The 23,218-nt window shown below is 40.3% G+C and overlaps 1 protein-coding gene across 1 annotated transcript in view; it reads right to left on the reverse strand.

The window, feature by feature from the left end:
- Positions 1 to 395: 395 nt before the first annotated feature.
- Positions 396 to 23,218, reverse strand: part of kif1b (kinesin family member 1B) — a 55,594-nt gene continuing 32,771 nt past the window's right edge. The window contains exons 21-47 of the mRNA XM_076094843.1: positions 19,418 to 19,529; positions 18,171 to 18,319; positions 17,191 to 17,369; positions 16,738 to 16,875; positions 15,432 to 15,683; positions 13,594 to 13,712; positions 13,179 to 13,264; positions 12,726 to 12,855; positions 12,270 to 12,399; positions 11,851 to 11,941; positions 11,616 to 11,734; positions 11,400 to 11,455; positions 9,989 to 10,097; positions 9,779 to 9,845; positions 9,475 to 9,559; positions 8,887 to 8,992; positions 7,448 to 7,562; positions 7,209 to 7,342; positions 7,060 to 7,121; positions 6,815 to 6,960; positions 6,345 to 6,605; positions 6,160 to 6,231; positions 5,787 to 5,908; positions 5,464 to 5,616; positions 5,055 to 5,247; positions 4,728 to 4,846; positions 396 to 3,737 (exon numbers count right to left, since the gene is read on the reverse strand). Of these exons, the coding sequence (XP_075950958.1) occupies positions 3,695 to 3,737; positions 4,728 to 4,846; positions 5,055 to 5,247; positions 5,464 to 5,616; positions 5,787 to 5,908; positions 6,160 to 6,231; positions 6,345 to 6,605; positions 6,815 to 6,960; positions 7,060 to 7,121; positions 7,209 to 7,342; positions 7,448 to 7,562; positions 8,887 to 8,992; positions 9,475 to 9,559; positions 9,779 to 9,845; positions 9,989 to 10,097; positions 11,400 to 11,455; positions 11,616 to 11,734; positions 11,851 to 11,941; positions 12,270 to 12,399; positions 12,726 to 12,855; positions 13,179 to 13,264; positions 13,594 to 13,712; positions 15,432 to 15,683; positions 16,738 to 16,875; positions 17,191 to 17,369; positions 18,171 to 18,319; positions 19,418 to 19,529 (3,348 nt within the window). The 3' untranslated portion in view covers positions 396 to 3,694. The remainder of the gene's footprint in view (positions 3,738 to 4,727; positions 4,847 to 5,054; positions 5,248 to 5,463; positions 5,617 to 5,786; positions 5,909 to 6,159; positions 6,232 to 6,344; positions 6,606 to 6,814; positions 6,961 to 7,059; positions 7,122 to 7,208; positions 7,343 to 7,447; positions 7,563 to 8,886; positions 8,993 to 9,474; positions 9,560 to 9,778; positions 9,846 to 9,988; positions 10,098 to 11,399; positions 11,456 to 11,615; positions 11,735 to 11,850; positions 11,942 to 12,269; positions 12,400 to 12,725; positions 12,856 to 13,178; positions 13,265 to 13,593; positions 13,713 to 15,431; positions 15,684 to 16,737; positions 16,876 to 17,190; positions 17,370 to 18,170; positions 18,320 to 19,417; positions 19,530 to 23,218) is intronic.

Here is a 23,218-nt window from a genome sequence, read left to right on the forward strand (position 1 = left end):
ATACGGGAGTGCCAGTCTGCTTTCCACGCTGCATGTGATTTCACACAGCTAAACCATACACAGAGCCTCATTTCTTCCTCCAATTACTGGAAATCTGTGGCAGTTCACAGGGAAATGACTTCACTAAACCAGTTTAATGTCAGAACGTCTTTACATGCATGAGAGGCAGGGAGGAGGAAAACAATACAGATTTCATAATTTTGATTTAGGCCTACTGTGTTATAATTAAGTTTGACTAAGCATGAGTCTTTTTGTTTTCCTCATTCCTAACATCTAATCTGTTTTTTGTTTTCCTGTTATAAATGTGCTTCGGTAGCACACAGGTATTAGGAAGTTGTAACATGTAAAAACACAAGGAGTCAAACTGCACAAAGGAGACGACAGACAGGCTGCACTTGTTTTGCTAATGCACAGGTTGCACTTTTATTTTTGCCTCATTCACTAAACAGTTCAATGGTGCAAGATTACCATACACAGAATTAGGATATCTGCATGACACATCTATGCTATACAGCGAATGGATTATAATTATTACAAATACAGTAAACATATTTACATTTTAATTCAAGCTCCATACAACACAGATATTTACAAAATAAGTATGAAAATGAAACCAGTCTGACAAATAATGTACAGTGTTAAATGTTGTGGTTTGTCTTTTTTCTTTTGGTAGACAAATCAAAAGGGAACGCAGTTAACTGATATTAATTGTCAGAGGGGAAGATGGAAACTACCATGGCTAGTTTTGTTTTGCAAGGCATCAACGGAAAAAAAAACAAATCAAAGTGTTGAGGTGAAGAAAGACACCATTACAACAATAGTATACTGTCATTTTAGATGTCACTAGCTACTTCATATTATATTCCCTGATATTAGAAACAAATTAAACGACTTCAAAAACACCCTAAATTTTGTTTTAATTCAAGTGGCTGGCTAGCATGAGTAGTGAGTAAATATTCTTCAAATCCAAAACAGACTTTCACTCAAACCACTTTCTAATGTAACTCACCTCCCCTGGAAAAGATGCAGCGGGTTACATTTTATCTCTCTTTTTTCCTTTTTTTAATTAAACGATGGAAAAAAACATCTTCATAGTACATTCTACGCTCTCCCAGTTCAGACTGGAAGAGGCTGCCACACCATCATTTGGTTCACTCTGAGTAGAACAACTAAACCGCACAGACTTTATTTGATCAGTTAGTTGAACCTTTTATTAATATGTGCAAAGAGCTGCAAACTAATATGTACATTGCAAACAATAAATACACAATCCAAAATAATATACTTCTGCAAATTAGTCAGTGACGTGAAGATGTTTGCTCTGACGGGTCTTCATATCGATACGTATCTCACACAATACGCTGAGGTTAATGTGAGGTACGTTGCACTGAGAGCCTTGATCAGTGCATAGATAGCTTTTCATTATTATTATTTTTTCTTGACAAGAGAGAAACATTTTCTCAGAAACAATTCAGCAGGTTTCAGTTTCTCTGACCAGCAGGTTGGCTGACCCAAGGGCAGTGACGCTCTTCACTCATTCTCACGTCTGAGGCATATTCTTCATGTCTTTACATCAGCAACCGATGAACACATGTCCCCAATAATTGCACTAATATCTGTAACAGGCAATGGCTACCTCCGTTTCACAACCTTCAACCCTAATGTCCCCTTCATATGATAGAGTGGGCATACTACTGGTTGGTTGGCCAGCGTTTTTTAATGCCCATCTGTGCTCGTCACACTTCTACCATTTGAAGAAACAGGGGTATAACCTATCAGGAGCCAAATGTAAGATCTGTAGTACGATGTACAGAGCAAATATTTTCATAAACAATATCAGAAATAAAACCTTTGCGTATATGTCGGCCCTTAAATATCACTTCTTTCTTTCTAATAAACAGCTATCCAGTGTAGCCTTGATATGTGCTCTTAACAGTGTTCCTGATAATCAAAAATAATCATGACCTAAACATGAGTGATCTGCCCTTGTCTTGCTATAGATATGTGTTAATGTGCAAAATAAGGTTTAACACCAATATAGCTGGTTACAACAAAGAAATAAATGCCCGGTTACATTTTGTATAAAACGTCACTGTGGAATGATTAAAAGCAAAATAGAAAAAAAAAACTATGTTAATAATTAAAAAAAGAAACGTCAACCCAATGAGAGTTAGATGAGTTTAAATTCAAGAACACAAATAGAAAATGGTGACCTGTGGTGCTGCTGAACAGTAAGTACTTCTTTTTAGAGATTTTACCCAACACTGTCATGACAGTGAGGGGGAGTCATGTGGTAGACTATTCACTATCTGTCCTGCAGGCTATGTGCTAGCAGCTTCATCAATTATCTACTGGCGTCAAGGCTAGAGTATTGCAACTTCAATCTCTCTCTTTCTTCTTCCTTCCATTTCACACTTTTTGTTTTGTCTTCGGTATCACATGCATGTGATGGCTGAACTAAATATCAGGCTGAACTAAATATTAGGCTCAACTCAAGTTGGTGTGAGAAAAACTGCTAGAGGAGCTGAGAGGAATGTCTTGAACGAGAGTTAACTACGACACTGATCCCAGAACAGACTGTATGTACAAAGCATATTCTGTCCTTCCTCCTACTCCTCCTGGAAACCTTGTTTGTTCTTTAGATGAAATAGTAAAAGTACAGGGATAAATATCTACTCCTGAAGGAACAATCCATTGTCACATTTCCACTGATGAGATATGATGTATTTTGGATGTTGACACAAATGCATGATTGTAAGTAATCGCTTGACTGATGGCACTATCGGGGGTTGGCGTTAGTGAATGTGCACGGACTGAGGAGTGGGATCTAGATATCACATGGATGACCGTTGTAATCCAGCCCGGCCCTCAGGTCTCGCCGAGTTGGGACACGCTTTTCAGACTTAACATTTTGTATCTTAAGGCCGTTTAGAAGATGGCAGAGGAGAGCTAGAGGCTGGGGGGGCCTGATGCAAATCTCATGAAGAGAAGAAAAAACTATTAATTCATTAGCAGCAATAGATCTTGAAGTAGCGTTGCTTTTGTATATTTTCCCTTCATGGTTTCAACTGTAAGTTATCTGATTTGTTTTCATGTTTTTTTGAGTAAGCAAACCTGGTCTGGTCATCTCCTGACGACTGCTGTAGTTAGCATGCAGGAATCTTAATTAAAAAACAAAACAAAACCAAAGACCAAAAATTGAAATCAAACTCTTCTCGGCAAACAAATAACACGGATAGACAATTTCTTTACAGATGATTGGCAAAAATGAAAATTAGTGGCCAGAAAGAACTGTTTCTGAAGAATCGTGCACACACAAGTAGACTATTACAACATGCTACTAGTTAGGGAGTTAGGGAATGACGACAAAGCGGAACAAAAATAGATCGAAACAGTGTCATAAAAACAAAAACACAAAAAGCTGAGGAGGAGGAGGAGGAGGAAGAGGAGGAGGGGAAGAGAAATAGAGAGGAGGAAAGCTAAGTTGACAGAGGGTTGTTGGAGGGCGAAGGGGAGGCAAATTTCTCCGGAACTGAAACTTTTAGTCGCATGAAAGGAGACTTAAGCCACAAGTCTACTTACAAGAGAAAACTGTCAAGAATCACAATGATTAATAAGAGTTAACACTTGGTATGTTCAAAAGGCTTGCCAGAAAGAGTGGAAGCCGTGGTTTCCTGTGTGCCAGTCAAGACACTCAGTTCTTCATTAGGCCACTGCGCCTCCTCGCCAGCTTAGATCTGTGGGAACAGGATTAGATTTTGTGACGAGAAGAGAATTCAGTTTACTGAAGAAAGTGGAGTTGCTTCCTGTTAAGGGTAGCATGAGGGCGCTTTCACAAGCCATAGTCCGAATCAGAGTGAAATTGATACTTTTGTTTTCTATTGAGTCTGGTTCTGTTTCAAAGTGCACAATTAAAAAGAGGACCAAATGAATTAGCTGAGGGGCTTGTACAAAGGAGCAGGGCCAAGGCATTTTGAGGTTGAGTCAGCACTGATGTACTGTGAGCATGAATGCTTTCTCCTCCAGTTCACCTCTAATTACTTCATAGATTTCACTATTACTGCGGACTTTATCATTTTCTGTAAGTTCTTTTCTGCCAAGATTTCAATCAATATTGCACTTCTGCAGAAGTCCAAAGTCAGCTCTCTGCCAGTGTCAGTGCTACAACAGATATCCAAGGATGACACGAAGGCGAAGGTTTCATTTCAACATTGGGGGGGGCATAATGCAGCATCCAAAGGCTTCGCTCAGCCCTTTCTGTCCGAGCCCCCCATGGGTTGCATCGTAAAGCAATAGAATAGTATCATTTATAAATACATGTTTGTCATATTTTATGTTTATTATAATATAATGCATTTTTTGAGAATTATTTTGGGCCCCTCCCGTGCCGCCGACACCGGTCCTCTTCCACTCATGTTACTCATGTCGTTTACCTGTCTGCATCTCAACAAATGCCTGCGCAGGCAGCCTACAATCCTCTGCGTTTTGGTTCACTTCTGAACTGCAACTGGGTAAGATTATGTTCTCACTATAATTGAACCGCACTCGGCAAACCGGTCCTTGATCACCTCTTGCAAGTGGTCTCGGACCGGTTGTTGTGGTCCGCACCAGAGTGCGATTACTGCATTCACAACTGCCCAATCGAAATGCACCAAGGGTTGAGCTGATGACTAAAATGACTAAATGTTGGCTTGTTAAAGCACCCTAAGAGAAGTGTGTGTGCGTACCTTATCGTTCCTGCTAGCAGAGGGTTAAAAGCATACAGCCAGTCGTTCATGTCTTTCTCGTTGTTGGCCTGCAGCAGGATTCCTCGATGTTTTGTGCACACAGCAAATGTGTTGGGCGTCTGAAAAGAAAACACCTAATATGTGTCATGCTGCATATGTATTCCATCTATACATCATTTAGGGTGCTAAAGGAGAACAATTTCACATTTTTGTGAAAGTCTGATAAAACCTGATGTAGTGTTTTCTCCTATCGAGGGATACACCGGTATTTACTCTGTGAGTGTTCAGTTATTATCTGTTGATACACTTGATGAATTGAAACTCTACCTTGAGCATGGCCTGCTGGTCTTCACTGTATTCCACCTGTGCTGTGGAGAGATTGAGGACACCCCGCTCCACCGGGTCCTTGTCGCTGTTGTAGATGAAGACGTAGGGCCGGCGCACAACCACAAAGTGCTTCACCCACGAGTTGGAGCGCGGCTCCATGAAGCTTAGGAAACCTTTCTTAGAAACTACCGATCTAAAAAGGAGCAAAAAAAAGGGAGTGCTTGTTTTTCAACGAACTAAAATTAGGATTTCTTCCAGTTGAAAACCCCCAGATTCAGAAATCAATTCACATAATTTCTGCTTGGACTGGAAAACAAGATTATCTATTTTTGTTTGGGCTGCATCTCATATTGACTTTTTTTAAATGACATTGCTGCAACAGCAAAAGAGCTAACATGTCAGCACTCACCCTGGCCTCATTTCTTCGATATCAGGCACCAAGTTGAGGAACTCGTTCTTTCCAGCCCGTGCAAGGTAGGAGGACTCCAGAGTCGGAACCATGGGGAAGTTTTCATAGTCCGAGCAGGAGGGACTGGAGGCACGGGAGCTGTTCTCTGGGGTCCTTAGGAAATAAAAGTACACCAAGTTAGCCTCATGGTGACAGCCTGCCAATACATTCAATCTGAAATAATGAATAGTGTTTTGAGTATGGAAGTAAGCTTGCAATATTTTATACGGACACCGATAGATACTGTATTTTGACATAAAATATGTAATAAATAAAAGTTTTACTTCTGGTCCATGGAACCACAGCGGGAGTCAGACAGAGAAGGGCAGGTGGAGGAGGGGGTGAGAGTGGCGCTGCTGAAGCTGGTCACTGATGAGTCACGACCCATCGGTGAGATGTCAGACAACTGAGGGGAAAATAATATGAAATACTTGTTAAACACACCGTTTTATTTTCCAAAGCAAACAATGCAAGAGGAAAAATATAGATTATTGGAGAGTGCACTGCTGATACTAAAGTAACTATTAAATGACAAAAAGTAGATGCCTATTTGCTACAAATCTCTGCAGAATATGGGCACTGAGATCAATCAATACCTGACAGTGTACATGAATGAACTACTTTTAAAGCTTAGAGTTTCTTTCTATCATTGCTCACCTTGCAGTCACTAATACTGTTGACCACTTGGTTGTATTCACTGTTGAAGGTATGTGTCAGAAGGCGCAGGCACTACAAGAAAACAAAGATTAGACTGATCTGTTCACAGCAGAGGAGGAGAGGCAGCTGCTACCAGTTGATAATTATGCTGCAAAGAATAAATCATCACATCAAGTTACTCTTACCTTAGTGGCCAGCTCCTTCTCACGATCCACCAGGCTCTCGATGTCGGCCGAGTCATAACCGCTGCTCTCGCTCGGCGTGATGGCGCTTTCAAAGGTGGTGCTGGAGATCTGCGAGGAGATTGAGGTGGAGGTGGACAGGCTGCCTGTGCTCATGCTCGGGGATAGCAACTCGCTCAGGGACTTGGGGGTGGGAGCTGTTCCCAGGGGAGCATCGTCTACCAGCTTCTCCTTCAGCAGAAGCAGGTGACGGGTCTTCTCCACCTGGATGAACGACAGGGGCAAGGTTAGGTACAACTTCAGTTTCCATGGATGAAAGTTTGTATGAGGAAAGTGAGTATTTTTTCTCTCAGTGGGATATTAGACAAGGACACAGTGGGGAGATAAGTGAAAGCTTTGTCAGGTCAAAAAAGGGGTCGAAGAGTTTTTTTTTTTTTTTTTTAAATGTAAGATTGCAGGTGAGTGTGACCCACCTCATGCAGCTGCTCCATTTTCTCCAGCTCCCATTGGTGCTCCAGGATGAGACTGTCTCCTCTGGGCCTCCAGCCGGCCAGGTTTTCCTCTCCACGCACATAAGCCACCGATGTGTCCAGAATCTTTCTCCTCCTCCGCTGCATCCCTGTTCAGGACAAAATTACACATCAGGACAAAGCTCTCAGAGGAATCTTGATAAACTGGGCGGCTTGTCTTAAAACATTTCTTGACGTAGTCTGCTCACCTGGGCTTCCAGAGTCAGACATCTTGCACAAGCTCAGCTCGTAGATGCCAGTGACTCGATTGCTGTAATGTAGCAGAGGAAATTCCATTTTAAGAGGACTGGATATTTACATGATCCAGCTGTCACAGTATGGCAGTCTGAAGTCTTACCAGTCAGGGGATTTAGAGTATCCACTCCCAAAGAGGTTCCTCAGGGAACGGGGAGGGGAGATCTTTGCGTCTCGGGAGTAGAAGACCATGCAGATGTCTTTGGTAATAATAGCAGGCTGGATGCAATGGTCCAGCTGTGAAGAGGAGACAAAGTGAAGATGTTAGATACATTGACATACAGAGAGGTAAATCCTAGAGCTCAATGCAAAAAGGTAAAACACAGAAGAGCAATGACTGACCTCCAAGTATGCAGACAGGGTCATGTAGATCTTCTCTCCATAAGGAGTGACTCGGTTGAGCAGGAGGGAGTTGTGCAGGGAGCTGTCCCACACTGCCTCGAAGCGGTAAAAAGTCCTGAAGGGGAAAACCCCAAAAAATATTCACTTATAAACAAAATTACAGAGAAATGAACTCGCTATAGCGTTATTTTCTGTAAAGTCCTAGACGGTGCTTTAACAACAGTGTGTGTAGGATCTAGTCTTACTGCAAAGAAACAAACCAGACACATTTTGTAAATAACCACAGTGTGTCAGATATCATTCTGTAATTGATGTGATGAATACAACTATGACAGTATACATTGTGCAGTGGCTGAAGTGGCCCTCACACTTATCCTTAGTCACGACAAGATGTGAGGAAGCACATTGAGGTGAGAGCTCGACAATAGACACAACTAGATCAGAAGCCACAGCAGTTAACAGTGTCAGGTGTTGTGGCGAGTGCAGCAAGCTGTGTGTGTGTGTGAACCAAACAGCGGCAAGCAGAATATAAAGTTTACATGTTCTGCATATCATGTTTTACGCTATGATACAAATAATAGTTACACTGTTCCCGTCTTTGGCAGCAGGGGGCACTCCTACCTACAGACTGAGAGCCAGAGCTGCCCTGTTGGTGCCTCAATGGCCTTGGTTGTTATTGAGCTATGACTCACACAGTGAATAACAGCTGAGAAGAAAGCATTCATTTGGAGTCTGGGTGCCACACAAGACCAACATACTGTGACACAAACTAATACAAAAAAGGGTTTTGCATTTGCATGTAAGATTGCCTTTACTTGTCCATAAATAAGTTGGAATGAGATTCGTTCTTTCAGATGCTAAATATTGATGAGAATAAAAGGCAGACCTAATGCAACATGCCAACAAAAACACAAACTGTGGAGAACTTATTTCTATGAATCTATAGGACTAAAGAGAAGCATAAAGATCTTTCACAGAAGGAGCCTCATGTTCTCTGGTCACTGGTACCTATCAATATCCTTATCAATAGAAAGCCTGAGCACAATCAAGAGTCCAGCCGCAGCAGGAGGAGAGAGAGAGTGCACAGACAAAAAGAGAGAAGCACACAGAGTCAGGCAACAGAGACAAGGAGCAAATTAACAGGAAAATCAACAGCAGTGAAAATGGAAATGGTCATGCAATGATTCCACTGAGCCTTCAGCTTTTTTTTTTTAGGACAACACATACACAGATGTTGCCCGATACTGTTTACAAACTGTAACTGACAACATGTGGCAATAATGAAAAAATTGACATAATAACTGAGTTGATATTTTCGGCTTGGACTAACAGGCTGAATGTCAGCAACAAACCTATTAGCACCAATAAATCCATATAAACCTTGAACTGTTGTGTCCAGTGAATGTACAGTATGTGGTTTAATAAGTACAGTTGGCTACCTGTTGGAGTTGTGGGACGACTTGATGTTCTTGGCAGAAATGATGTTGAGGGACAGGACAGCATCAGCAGCGCTTTCGTCCACTTCAGTCTTGCTTCGGATCCGACCTGATGGGACACAGCAGCACAACATCAGCATCTTGTCATGGATTAAAAATGCCTTGTATATGAACTCAGCCACAGTGTAGTTTAATAGCCATGTTGTCACAGTGTCCAGACACACATGCCTGTTTATTCACAAGCCTCTCTGGATAAAAATGTCAGCAGCTCAAAAGTGTAAAATGTGAAATGTAATTATTTCGTCCATCAGCTGCAGCCACAGTACTTAAAGAGAGAGGCGGCCTGAGGTGAAACAGACACAACTACACAAAATGGAATTATGACCAATATTTCCACTGCTGCCTCTCAAACTAAACTTCCTTAGAGACAATAGAAGCAGTTGTATCATATGGTCAGGGTATCAACGGATTCTGCTGTGTGAATAAGGAAACAATCATGCAGCAACAGCTCTCTCTTCTCGTCTAATGTGAAACAGCAGTGTTTTGTGTCTCTGGTGCATGTTGGCTGAACGAGTGACACCCAATGCTCACCCACTACAAGCTCGCGAACGTCCTTCCAGTGTAGCTCGCTTCCCTTCTCATGGATGAGAGTCACAGTGATCCTCCGCTGGATGCCCTGCAGCACACATGACAGGAGCTTAGGATCATAGTAGACACAGCTGGAACTAAATTAAGCTTCTCGATGTTTCTTGTAAAGAAGAAAGATTATTTACTGGATTACAAGAACGGAATTATGACGTTCCCTTTGCTTTTGTGCGTGTGAGCATTGCAACTGACTTTATAAAACGTGTGATCAGTGTCTGTGATTAGTAAGACTTGTGTAGATCTCCAGTACCTGGTGCAGTAGGTAGGTGCCATTGCAGGCCAGTCCTCCACTGTGATCCACTACAGCTGGGATGTACCTGTGGAAGGAGGGAGGTCATACGTCTTATGTCATACTTGCCAATTATAATGCACCAAAAATGTTTTAAGTTGAAACTACACAATCTCACATCATGCGTCTTTTTAAAAGGAAACTGTGTGTGAATATAAGACGAACACTCACTCTCCGGTGGGCTCCAGTTCACTGATCTCAAACCAGACCAGCAGGTCGTACTTGCTGCAGCATTGACCCAGGTTGGACTTGGTGATGGTGTTCAACTTGGTAGCTGGAACTGAAATACACACACATAAGCTCTATATTAATTTCAGAGGGGATGAATGAAAATAAGTGATAGATGTTAACTATATTGATTGTATTACTAAATGGAGGCTGGATGTGATGTGAACACACTGCTGACCCTGGACTGAGCATTCAGCCCACACATATTCTGTAATACCAATACTTAAAGGACGTGTTAATCATCAAGTCTGTTATTAATGAAATAAGATGGACACAAAAAATGGGCAATAAAACACATTCAAACCCAACAGTTGCACATACTGAGATGCTACAAGGAGCTAAATCACAGATTACACCACACCCTGCTGTCTGACACGTCAGGATTATGTTCCTGTTGAAACAGGCTAATCTCTGAAGCACACAGCTACATTCATTTGTGTTCAATATGGTTGAAATGAACATGAGAACTATCGTAATTGGACTACAGCTGAACCTGTAAAGGGCTTAAGCCTCTGGATTCTGATTTATGCTGTGAATATTACTGTCTGTCAGTAATCCTCTATGATTAAGATAAATACATTTTTTTTATTATTTGGCTTAAGATTCAGCATATGCAGCAGATTTACCTGAAGGTGTCAGCTGAGGCCAGTTTGTAAGCGACAGGGGAGGGATGGACTGAGCTGACTGGACCTAAATAGGCCTGCAGCGAGGTGCAGCACACATAACCACTGCAGAGCTTTGTGGTGCTACTGCCTGCAGTCACAGAGTACCACATGAGCAAAGCACAGCACTAGTCTAATCACTACAACACAGGTGCATCTAATGCCTTAGCTACTACAGGCTCCGCTGTACCAACCATGGTGCCTGGGCACAATTAGCACAGGGTCATTGGGCACTGGGAGGAAGATGAAGTGAGAGAGCTGGTCAGCCTCATCCTCCAGACTGGCCACGGCAGTGGAGGCCAGGGCGTTGGCGTGCTCGGACAGCGTGTCCAGCACTTTGACGTTCACATAGCCACTCATCAGGTAGCGGACTAACTCTATCTTACGGGTATGGTCTAGGGGTTTCAGTGTATAATATTGTACGAATGGCGAGAAAGATTGGAGGGGACGTGTGAAAAGGGAAACGTGGAAGAGGGAGGATGGAGTTGGGTAAGAGGATTATGGATGGTGTGAGAGTGATTAAATAAGAGAAAAAAAAAAATCCAAAGGAAGCGAGAAATGAAAAAGTGGAAGGAAATATGAGGCATGCTGATATAACCATAACGCACAGAAGAAATATGCTGAAATGATGGTGACAGGTGCAGAACATATTGCTGTTACAGTACGTGGTGTGAGGACATTAAAATCCTTACCTGGTTTAGACAGAGGCATGGGAATAGGGTAGTATTTCCTCGACGGTGTTGGAGGACTGTTAAAATAAATGTACAATTAACTTCCAATATAGAAACCAATTCTTACTAAATCTATCTGGTGTACCAAATGTGAATAATTACAGCATAACAACAAATGTTTTTTAAAGTAATCCAGATGAATCTCTACAGAAGCATGTCTTTAGTAACCACACCAACCTAATCAGTTCCTGGCCATGAAAATGCAGCGGGTGCTGCTGGTAGTGGCCGAACACTTCAAACACAATGGGCTTGGTCTTGATGTACTCAATGAAGGACTCTGTGACCTCAACTGAAACCTGCAGTCAAAAAGGGGGGGGGGGGGGTAAAATGAATCAACAGAGTTGTTAAACTATAGTTTGTGTGTGTGTGTGTGTGTGTGTGTGTGTGAGAGAGAGAGAGAGAGTGCCCTCACATTCTGGACGTGGTAAAAGCCCAGAGGAGCTCCTTTGCCAGTGTTCTTCAGAGGCTCAGTGGAAAAAGCCTCATCATGACGATGCAGGAAACTATGGAAAGAAAGATGAATGAGTGTCAGTGTGTCACTTAGGATTGAGTTAGAACTTGTAGTTCTTATTCTCTATTGGCATGGTGAATATTCCTTTAAATGTTAAAGATGAAGCTGTATCAATTGTCTATTTGATTTTGATTTGTGAACTAAAATCAAACTACTTTCAAACCTATAAAGTCAGAAAATGACTAAATGTAAATGAATTATACTTTAGTAACACTATTGCTATTTATCAGTTTCTCCCTCGGTAAAGCTCTTTTAACTGTATAGCTTTGATATTAAGATTTGCTTTTCACAAACTCTACTTTTGAGGATTGTGGACTTACTTGAATTGGCAGAAGATATCTGCGTACTCTGGCGGGACGCCACTGGCCTGGAGCACAGTAACACGGAAGGTAAAGATGCTGCCCACCTCCAGCTGGCCTGCCAGACCATCACCACAACTCAGCTTGGTGTCTGCGATGTTACCAAGAAAACACAGGGGAAGGTTATGAGGACTTAAGTTGAGATCTATTGAAAACGAGCCGCACCTGCGATTGCAATCTGCATATGAATCTTAAGCTCTGCACAATACAATCAGACTGGTTCCCGCATATTATCAAGCTTGTGATTTGTAGAGACATTCCTTCACAAAGTAAGGAAAAACAGCGTCAGTCTTATTTCCATGACTATACAATTGAAGCCCTCCTTTGCATTCAACAGGACCATCTGCCAAGTGTGTGTCCCTTTAGGCTGAGAGGTCGAAATTTACGAGGGGAGAGGTGAAGGTCTGGCGGTCGTACCCATGTCATTGATTCTGTTGAGCTCCTCCGAGGGTGTGGTGACCTCTGAACTCTGGCCCTGACCCTCCACAATGCGCAGCTCTTCCATGGACAAGCCGGAGTGGGTCATAACCGTGGAAGAAAAGTCATTCTGATTGGTTGAAAAGGAGATAGATGCAAAAGTAGGAAGACATTAGTATGTAGCAGTCAGCGAGAAAAAGGAATAAACTAATCTCCCCCTGTAAATGCATTTATATATTATTGTGCCACATTGGATGAATTAAGGATTAAGGCTGACAATTTGCCATTTCTTATGTAGATTTGTTTTTAATGAATAGAATAAACAGTATAAAACGCCAAAGAAAAACAACTTCCTCGTTTTAACCCAATATTATACACCAACTCTGTCACACAGAGAAAAAAGAAAAGTGAGTCTTCAAGTTAAAAACTACTTTCATGAGACTCTGGGCTTACCTTTTTGAAATACTCATCATCAAAGGAGATCTTGGCGGTTCCTGACTGTCTCACTCCTGACCCGTAGTCTGGGGCCTCCTCATCAGCTACAAAGAGACAAACCATACTTTTATCAGGATCCATCTCAGGCACAGCCGACTTCAGCTGCCGAAGCACAACAAAAGGAACAGACAGAGAATCTAAGGGGACCCTCTCTCCGCCTCCAGATCTGTGGCTCTTGAAAATGTTCTACAATGAAATCTAAATAAAATTTGGAACTTATTTATCTAGCTATTTGATTTGGATTAAATATATTTTGGGATTTAAATATTTAAAAAATAAACTAGTCTGCTTCACAAGACGATATCAAATGACTGATGAGCAGGATGTAGCCTGCGCATGAGGAATAGCCTCATTAATCTCATTAATTACTCACCGGCTATAGCCTGGACCCCCACACGCAGGAAACCACGCACCTCGCCCTTCTCCGTTACTATGGCAATGCGGTGCACCAGTGGCACAGGGTACAGCAGGTTGCTCAGGTACACGAACGCTCTGAGAGTAGAGGGGATGAGAGAGACATGAAAACCCGATTCTGGTGCAGCGTGAAACAACAGCCGTCTTTGGATCCAGAGAACTTTATAATCTGTGTGCATATATATATATATATATACACACACACACACACACACACACATATATATATACACATATATATATATATATATACACACACATATATCAATTAGATATCTACTTATTCAAAGATATCCGAGTCGTCACAGAGAGACTATTTTCTGATAGCTCTACATTATCCAGCATACAATAGCATATATTAATGACTACTATATCATGCAGTAAAACATTAGTGACAATTATGTTAAGGAAAGGGCCAAAACAAAGTGAACATAAATCATAACGGCTCCAGAGCACTGAAATCAGAAGCAGTTTCGACCATCCACTTTATTTTTTAACCTGCACGACGGGGTGATGACAGATCACCTGGGGTTCAGCAGTAAAGGCTGTAAAAATAAAAAAGTGGTTTATTGTGTCGTATTATGTGCATGTTGGTCTCTTACTCACACACCCACTGACACTTTGTTCTGAAGGGCTTGATTTGTTTTGCCCCTCCTTGCCCCTCTCCCTCTTCTAAGAGACTCAAGGCTAAGGCGGAGTAAAGAGATCAATCTGTAGAATCTCTGAAGTCACAGTGACGAGGTGGCTGAGCTACGGCTGTTGCGGAGTCTGGTCGGCTTGCAGCCGGCATTTATCTAAGATTGGCACACGCCGTCTATTACTCAGCGATGACGTTTACGGCGCTGATGCAACAGCATTGGTACAACGTGTGCTGTGATTTCAAATGCTACTGCAGCATATTATTTTGTCTTGACAATGACAATGAAAACAAACACTAATAAAGCATTATTATGTGACTGTCAACTAACTACCAGCGAGTTAATATTATCTACCATAATTTCCAAAAGCAATGTTAAAACAAACAAGGTTATACAAACAAATGTTTATGCAATGTAATAAATAAAATAATAAAAACAACAAAAAAAAGGTTTAACGGATTTGACAATAAAATACAATGACAGCTAATCAACTTAGACACAGCAAATACATGGAGTTCACACACAGATGGGAGTTAATACAGTCAGCACTGTGATGGTGGCGGGGGATGAGACATCACGCTGGTAGGAGGTGGAGAAAAAAAAAAAGGATGGTGGCTTTTCAATTTTTGGGAACAGAGTCTAAATTAAAAGTAACTCGTACAAAGCAGGCCTGTGAGCACAGAAGCATGACTAATCATATTAAATTTAAAAATGGTCCAATTTATCTCTGCAAAGCCGCTATGAATACATGATCTGATTCTGAAAATATTCTTTCACCAAGGAGGGCTTTACTGATCATTAATAAGGGATGTGCTTCTAGTATTTGCTCACATTTCTTAAGACTCTGAATTGCCAGCTACCAAGAGAATATGTAAAATGATATTGTATATCTTTCATACTTAAACGTCTACTGAACACTTATTGGGTGCAACATTAGTCTGTCCATCTATTTTAACATCTCCATAGACATTCACTGCACTGAATGAATTCATCCATTTACATGAGTTTTCGTTCATACTTTTTACAGGAAGTGTTTTCTAACCTGCACTCATTAATTGTGTATTTAAAAATAAACCCTAAACCAAGCCATCATCCGCCCAATCTCCTGTTCCAGCCTGTGTGTGGAGGATGCGGTAATGCCAACTGCACAGTCACCAACCTTCCCACCAGGATAAACCAGGGGGACCGGTCATAGAAGGGATCCTGGCCGTCACTGAAGATGTCGGAGCCCTCTTCGGTGCCGGCGTCTGAGCTGGTGTCATCCACAAAAGCCTCATCATCAATCAAGTCGGACATCTCGCTCTGTCGCTCGTCCGCCAGCTCTGTGATCTCGGAGTCAGTGGTGGAGAAGGTCGGCGAGGGAGTGCGGTCAACCAGGTGCTCATTAACACAACCGTGGAAGATGGGAGCGCTGAGCGGGTTGGTAGTTTGGGAACAGTGGCAAGAAACCAAGGAAAGGTAACAATGGAGTAATAGAAGAGTTAAAGAGACTTCAAGTCGAAGATGTGATATTTCACTTTGACATTGTTTTCTCACAAATGGCATGTTGTTTGGTAGTTTCCTACAACAAATAAAATATGAACATTTTTTGTAACATTTGAGTTGCAAAGTAATCAAACGCCAACAGTAGCCATACATTGATTCGTAAAGATGGCACACGCTTACTTTCTTCTACCTCGTGGTTATTTGAGTCAGCTAAACCAAATAATATTGAGAATTGTATTTTTTTTAAGCTTCTGCAAATGTAACAGAATGATTCATTTAATAAAGAGCTGGTATTACAATAAGCTGCAAGGTGTTGCAGCAATTTATAGAAACTAAAATTAAATGCCACTTTAAAAGGATTTACATATAAATCTTCTAACGTATGCCGGCACAAGAGGATCAAATACAAAATGCTACAAATTTCCACTTTATCCAAATTCACTATGTTGTTAACAAGCTTTAGGACTGGAAGGGATATCAACATGAGAATGGCAACTGACACAGCAAAATAACACAACAGATACATGAAAATGACAATTTATGATAAATAAAAAAAACATAAAACAACATGTCAAATAAAATGAACAAATACACAAAGAAATACTGAGTATAAGTGACATGAAATTAAGAACACCAAATACAGTCACAAATGTAACATCAAATTATAAACATAACAAAATATACAGTGAAAGATGAGCAACAAAATAAAACCAAACATAAATGATTCCAAAACATGTGATACCACTGATACACATGACTCGAATGACAGAAATAAAATAATCCGTCAAACATAATCTGACCATGAAAATGAAAAATGGAACGGAAGGAAATGCATGAACCCGTTTCAAATAAAGCTTCAAAAACAAAACGTTTTAGAAACAAGCAGCACAACAAACAGTATTCAAACAGGATGTTTGGTGGCAAACTACAGTAACGTTATGCAGCATCGTCTGTACTTTTTCTGTAATTGCGTTACGTACCTCCCCACAAGTTTAAACCAATGAAAGCGATCGTAGAAGGGGTCATTTCCGGTCATAGTGCCATCGCCGTCCTCCTGGTTTGCGGAGGCCATTTCTCCAGCACGGTCATACATCTCTCTCATCTGTTCCAGCCTCTGTCTGCAAATGACAACAAAGTACAGTGCACTTAACATTAATGAGACGCAGAAAGAGAATACACGGCACACCTAATGGATGGAGGGAGGAGATGTAGAGATGTCCGGCTCATTCATTCAATTCATTGTACTTTTTGTACAATTGTTTCTGGTACTGAAGGCATGAGAAATGATGTGACAACAGACTGTAGTGACTGATGATTTCTGAAACAAAACGTGCATAATAGATGACATGCTGCACTTTCACTGGCTATGTATTTAAATATTAAACGCATCTGACTAAAACCAGGACTGGATTTTGGTATGAAGATGGCATTACTTGAGTTTATCGAGGGACCAGTAGTGCGTGGCTCCATTCTTCATGTCCTGAACTTCTACGGCCACCACGGTGCGGGGGAAAGGCCTGGAGTCACGCTCTTTCTCTGACTCTGGGGACAAGAGCTCAGGGGGTACTGGAGAGTACTGAGTGTCTGTCAGCAAGACAAACTGGAACTGGACCTGAAGAATGGGAGAGGTGGTGGGAAACGGAAGAATAAACAAAGAGTATAAAAAAAAAAACATCAAGCCAAGTCAAAAAGGGCAGAAGAATCCATTCTGACTTGAAGCATCGTGACCTAAAGCTCTGAACCTTTATTCAAGATTGTTTGTCAATTACAAGACTCAAGAGTCTTCCTGGCATGGTTTCAACTAACAGCAGACATACTAAGGTTGAAAGATCAACATATTCATACTTCCCTCCATTTTGTGGGCTCTCTTTTCCCAGCATCGTCTGGGGGCAAAATGCTCACTCTCAATCATCCTCAATCCTTTAAAATGCTAAACCAATTAACAGCACTGAATATAAATTATAGACAGAAGCCCAAGGATAAAAAAACAACAAAAAAACCAATCTGAAAATCATGTTGCGCCTAGACGAAAAGATAAATCACACTGGTCTACTAGTGGAGAAGGTGGACTATCGCAGACCAGCTTTTGATTCACAACAAATCCAATTTCTCTAAGTGACAATGGGTCAACACCCCGCTCTGGGAGATATGAAGGAGTGCCTTCTGCACAAACACACATTGTGTTTTAAAATGAGTGACCAGATAAATAAATCACTAGCATGACATAATCACGCCTTCATGTAGCTTCACAGCTGAACATCTCAGAACCTTGATGTTCAATGGCTATGAGGGTCATTCGCTTCTGTAAATGTGGCTGCCAGGCGAGTACAAGATTTGAGGGCAACCACACTTAGGATCACCATTTTACATCATCCTGCACACACATGTTTTATTCATCTCCCCCCTTGCTTACTTTCTTCTTTAGCTCTACACTAATGGCGTTGGCCTCCTTCAGGTAGACTGCGTTCCCCCACAGCTGGTCACGGAGAGAAGTGAACTGATGGTACCTCCACTTCCTGAAAGCCCACTGAGCCAAGTCAAACTCATGCTGAGTCCACGGCACTGCAGGGAAAAAGGAGACACGGGTGATGTTAACATGCACATAAACACACACAATTAATGCACATATAACCAAAAAGGACCAATATAACCAAAAAGGACCATACCAGTGGTTTTACTTATTTTGTCAAACTACAAACACACTTTACATTAATGCCTGTAATTATAGGTAATCCATCATGTGGAATATGGTGTATTTTCAGTCAATATTTCTTGCAAGCAGTGTCTGTGCTGAAAATATTTTTATGATGTGTTCAGGGACCTCCAAGATCAGTGCTGAAAATATTTTTATGATGTGTTCAGGGACCTCCAAGATCAGAATTTACAGTCAGTTGCACAAAAGCATTAAATTCACAAGCACTGCTTTAGGAAACTAAAACCCAGAAGACAAACGGGGAGGGGACATTGTGTTGTTTCTTGTGTAAGCCACAGTCAGTCAACCAAATGCAAAGAAAAGTTTACCCCATCACCAAAATGCAAAACTCAGGATTAGAACCTGCTATTGCTCTCAGCTGGATTAACAACTGTATTCCAGTGAATAGTTTTATCTTGACTAAACGCATCACCTTGATGGATGAGATAACTCTAAAAGCATAAAGAGTCTAAGTTAATAATTTTGATGCTTTTAAAGGTTGGGTGAAATCAATAATGTTTAACGACAGGAGTAAATTAGGACTTTATCATCAATCAAGTCAGACACAGAAAAAAAAAAAAAGTGCATTTGCCCTTCTTCTAAAACATGAAAAACTATAAGTATGGTCCTTTAGAGTAAAAGTAAACTGTTTTATCATTAGTAGTACGTTTTATTTTAGAGGATACTTATGGACTAGTTTCACTTAATACATTGAATGAGTAATTAGTATGGCAATATTAACACATTTTAATGAAGTTGATATTACATTCTTCTATAAAACAAGAAATACTATACGCACATCCCAGAAGTTTAGGCTCTGGATAGGAGTGTGGAAGAAAAAAATTCAAATGCATTATTAGATTATATAATTTTATATATTAAATATAGATATGTATAAACTATATGTATTGGGCTTAAAGACATGAAGTAAATAAAAATCTGCAGGACAGAAGATTTTCAGTACACACCTTCCTCTTCCTCCTCATCCTCCTCCTCCAACTCTTCTTCATCAGGTGTCTCAGCGACCAGAGAAATAGTCTCCACCTGTTTCTGAAGTTCCTGCAATTTGCTCTCGTACACCTGGACACCAACACACAGGGACGAAGGAAGAGAACATGGACAATTCTCCATCAGCCGCAACAACCGGTGAACTTAGCTAGCCAAAGTACACACCATTATGTGAGAATAACTGAATAGTCTTCACTTTGACAGTCAATACTACCAGTTTTATTTATACATTAAAGAAAAGTACTGAACCCTTTGGTTACTGGTCCAAATGACACATGGATATATACACATGCAGCTGGATGTATGAACAAAGAGACATGAAGACTGGTTCAAAATTTCCTAAAATGTGTAATAATATATATATATATATATATATATATATATAAAACATAACTAAAAATCTGAAAAAAAAAAATGTAATTATTTTGGTCAAAAAAGGCAAACTATTACAAGAAACTATTGTAATTTCTACTTTCAACAAAAATGAATTGGGTAGCCCAATTCTTGAGCCAATGCAATGAATGAAACTTTCACCTTATGAAAACACTTTCTTCTAAAATTTGTATAAAAGGTTCTGGAAATATAACTTAATGACACAATGAAATATGTTGGAAAAAGCTGGAATGGATGGAAGAGGATAGGTGCTGCTGGTAGAGGCTGAGTCAACTGTAATCCAATGAGGGGCGCCATCATCATCAGAGCAGGACAGGCTGTGGTCCCGGTGACCTCATCCTGTTTGTTCAGTGTCTTCTGGGAAGACAATGCAGCCTTTTCATTTGTCATTAACCTCCTCCCTGCTGAAATCCTGCCAACAAGCTGAAAGCTGAATTCTCTCCATTTAAAAACAATTGGAAATCCAGGAAGCAATTTTTACTGAATGTAGTCATCTGCATGAAGCTGCTACTGTAACACAGTGTGTACCATAATGCACCATGTGAATGAAGCAGTTTCAAAACCTAAAAATTCAAATTCACAAACAAGTTGAAGGATGGCAAAGGTTAATTGCAATGACTAAAATCTTGATAATGGAATGAGGCAAATGCCAACTAATCCAACTTTCATCACCATCCCATGTTGCAGGTATAAGTGTGACATTGTCATGATGCAGTATTAAATTATAACAGTAATAAGAAATGGCTAATAAGGCTTTTTTGCATTGTATATGGGAACAAGTCTGTAGATAGAGAGCTTTAAATGTAATGTTTTAGAAATCATAATTTAAACTGTATATTAATTTAAGCATTTACAAAGCCTTTAACCTCACCTGAGGTGTTTCCTAAAGTGTCTCACAGGGACACTCCTATGTAGTGCTCACGTACAGAGATCTGATTCTGTCCCTAAACTGGTTATTTGGCAGTGAAAAACAGATACCAACCATATGTAACAAATAGGTGTACTTGGAGCAGGTCATTTTATTTCAGTCATATTTTGAAAATCCTACACAGGGATTCAGTATATCCTTGTCTTGTTCACCTATGCACTGTATGTTTGCACAAAGTGCTTGATTAAGGAGTAACACAACTTGGTACACAGCCACAATGAGGCACTTGATATTGCAGATTCAAAAAACAGATGTACAACACTCAACAGACATTCTGAGTTGCGCCCTAACAGACATATATGTATATTTCATGAGAACAGTACACTGTACACTGTCCATTCGATGTTGTATACTTTCCAGCTTACCTGGTCGCCACCAGCACCAGTGCATACTTTAAATAACATTCTTTAATGGAGCATTTATGAGGGATGAAGAAATGTAGGCTATCGCATGCAAAGATAGTCAAAGACATGAGGCGTAAGATGGAGAACTGGACTTGCATATGTCATTATATCATTTGGTTTTTGTTACAGCATAGTACGGCAGAATATATACTGTCAAAAGTATTAGTAGAAAACACAGAAACACAGAAAAAGCTGAACATTTGTACAGTCCTCAATAGTCTCTTTCATGCTGCCGAGTGCCACTGTTCCTCTAAAAGGATTTAAAGGCCATCTGGAACATGAATGTTATAATTAATGGGTTCTTTTAAAGCTATAAAATGCATAAAGGAAAAGACAGATTGACAGGCAGACTTGCTGCTAATTCAAATACGCATCAGCTATAGCATAGAAGCAAACAACTGATTTCATAGACCATCATTTCGATAGATCTATCAGGGTTTCTTGAGTATGTGGCATTTGATGCAGCAAAAACAAGGCAGTCTTAAAAAAATCTAATATGGATAGTTCTCTCGAACAACATTATGCAAACGCTTCAAGTCTCTGTCCTCTCTCCAACATTTTTTAAGGCGCATCTGATGGAGCCATGACAACACTCTGTAGGACATCCAATCGTAACCCGGAGAACTCTGTGCTTTACTCAGTGAAGACCGCATGACACGGGAATCAGAGATCAGTTTGTAGTGTGTGGTTTATACAGCAAGAGACAGAAAATGATTTTCGTTGTTCTCCTATAATTTCTGCATAGTGGTTCTTACATTTGATAGTGTATTTAGTAAACTCCAGGATTCTGAGAGAGGATAGCATTATTAATTAACATAACAACTTTTAACATTAAAATGAGTGTCTTCACTAACTAATTATCAATGACTTGAGGAAGTGCAAAGTACTGAAATACAATTATGTGACAGTTATCTATTTGAAATGAAAAAAAATAAAAAGCAATAAAGTGGCCTACTAAGAATTAGAATAAATGTTATTACTAAAAAGTTAATTTGGTTAAGTAAGTTATGAAGGTTGCCAGTTCCGCACGAGTGTTTAATTAAAAAGAGGGGAAAGGAACTATTGAATTTTAAATGTACAACAGGATTAATGTAGTTACCACTTTCTTTAAACCACTATTTCAGTCTATTAAAAAAGGCAGTCACGTAATTGACTAGTGCATCAACTTATTCCATAATCAATTTCAAAATGTCAAACATACTGCCGTTTTGATTCCAGATCTAGGCCAATAGTGATTGATAAAAGAACATGTTTTAAGAGGTACAACACAAAATGTATAACTGCAAAGAAAACAGATTCAGTTTCATGTTAAATAGAAAGAAAGAAATAGGGTCTAGGTTCCTAATTTGGGCTAAAATATCAACAAAAGTCTTGATGAAAATAAGCACTTTAGTGTGTTTGTACTGTAGTGGCTAAAGCATTCATGACAAATCAAGACGAAAATGGCAAAGATGTAAACTCAGAAATTTAACCATGAAGATAATTTTGGCAAATAAAAGCATGATTGATGAATTGTCACACATGCTGGAAAATAAGCAGAGTGGGCATGACGTGTCTCTTCAGAACAAAACAACCCACCCCCCCTAAAAAAGTCCCTTTATTATCTGTTGGCTTCAATTCCTTGCGACAGCTCTCCCAATGCTAATGATGACAGCGCACACAATGTAGCAAAAACTGATAAAATGGCATATATTATAATGATGATAAAATGTCTTCTTATAATACATACAATACTTTTGGATCAACCAATAACCCACTGATCAAGTGCAATAGTCACAATCGGATTGAGCTGTTTGAGTCACATGATTCTGAGCTGTTGTGATCTGTAATGAGTTTGCCTACCAAAAGTTTATCAAACTAGTTCCTGTTTCCACAAGTTCCCACTCAGACTGCCGTCTCTCTGCTGGCTTTTAGATTGGGAGCAGACATTTGCCTGCGCATTCGCGGAGGTGCCTGAAAGCTGATTGGATAGTTAGCGTGGTCAGTGTGATGGTACTGCTGGTAGCCATTGAATCTGCCATCTGTATACACCATGC

Source organism: Anarhichas minor, unplaced genomic scaffold, assembly GCF_050575085.1.
Source record: "Anarhichas minor isolate MPS153535 unplaced genomic scaffold, ASM5057508v1 ptg000003l, whole genome shotgun sequence".
Lineage (NCBI taxonomy): Eukaryota > Metazoa > Chordata > Actinopteri > Perciformes > Anarhichadidae > Anarhichas > Anarhichas minor.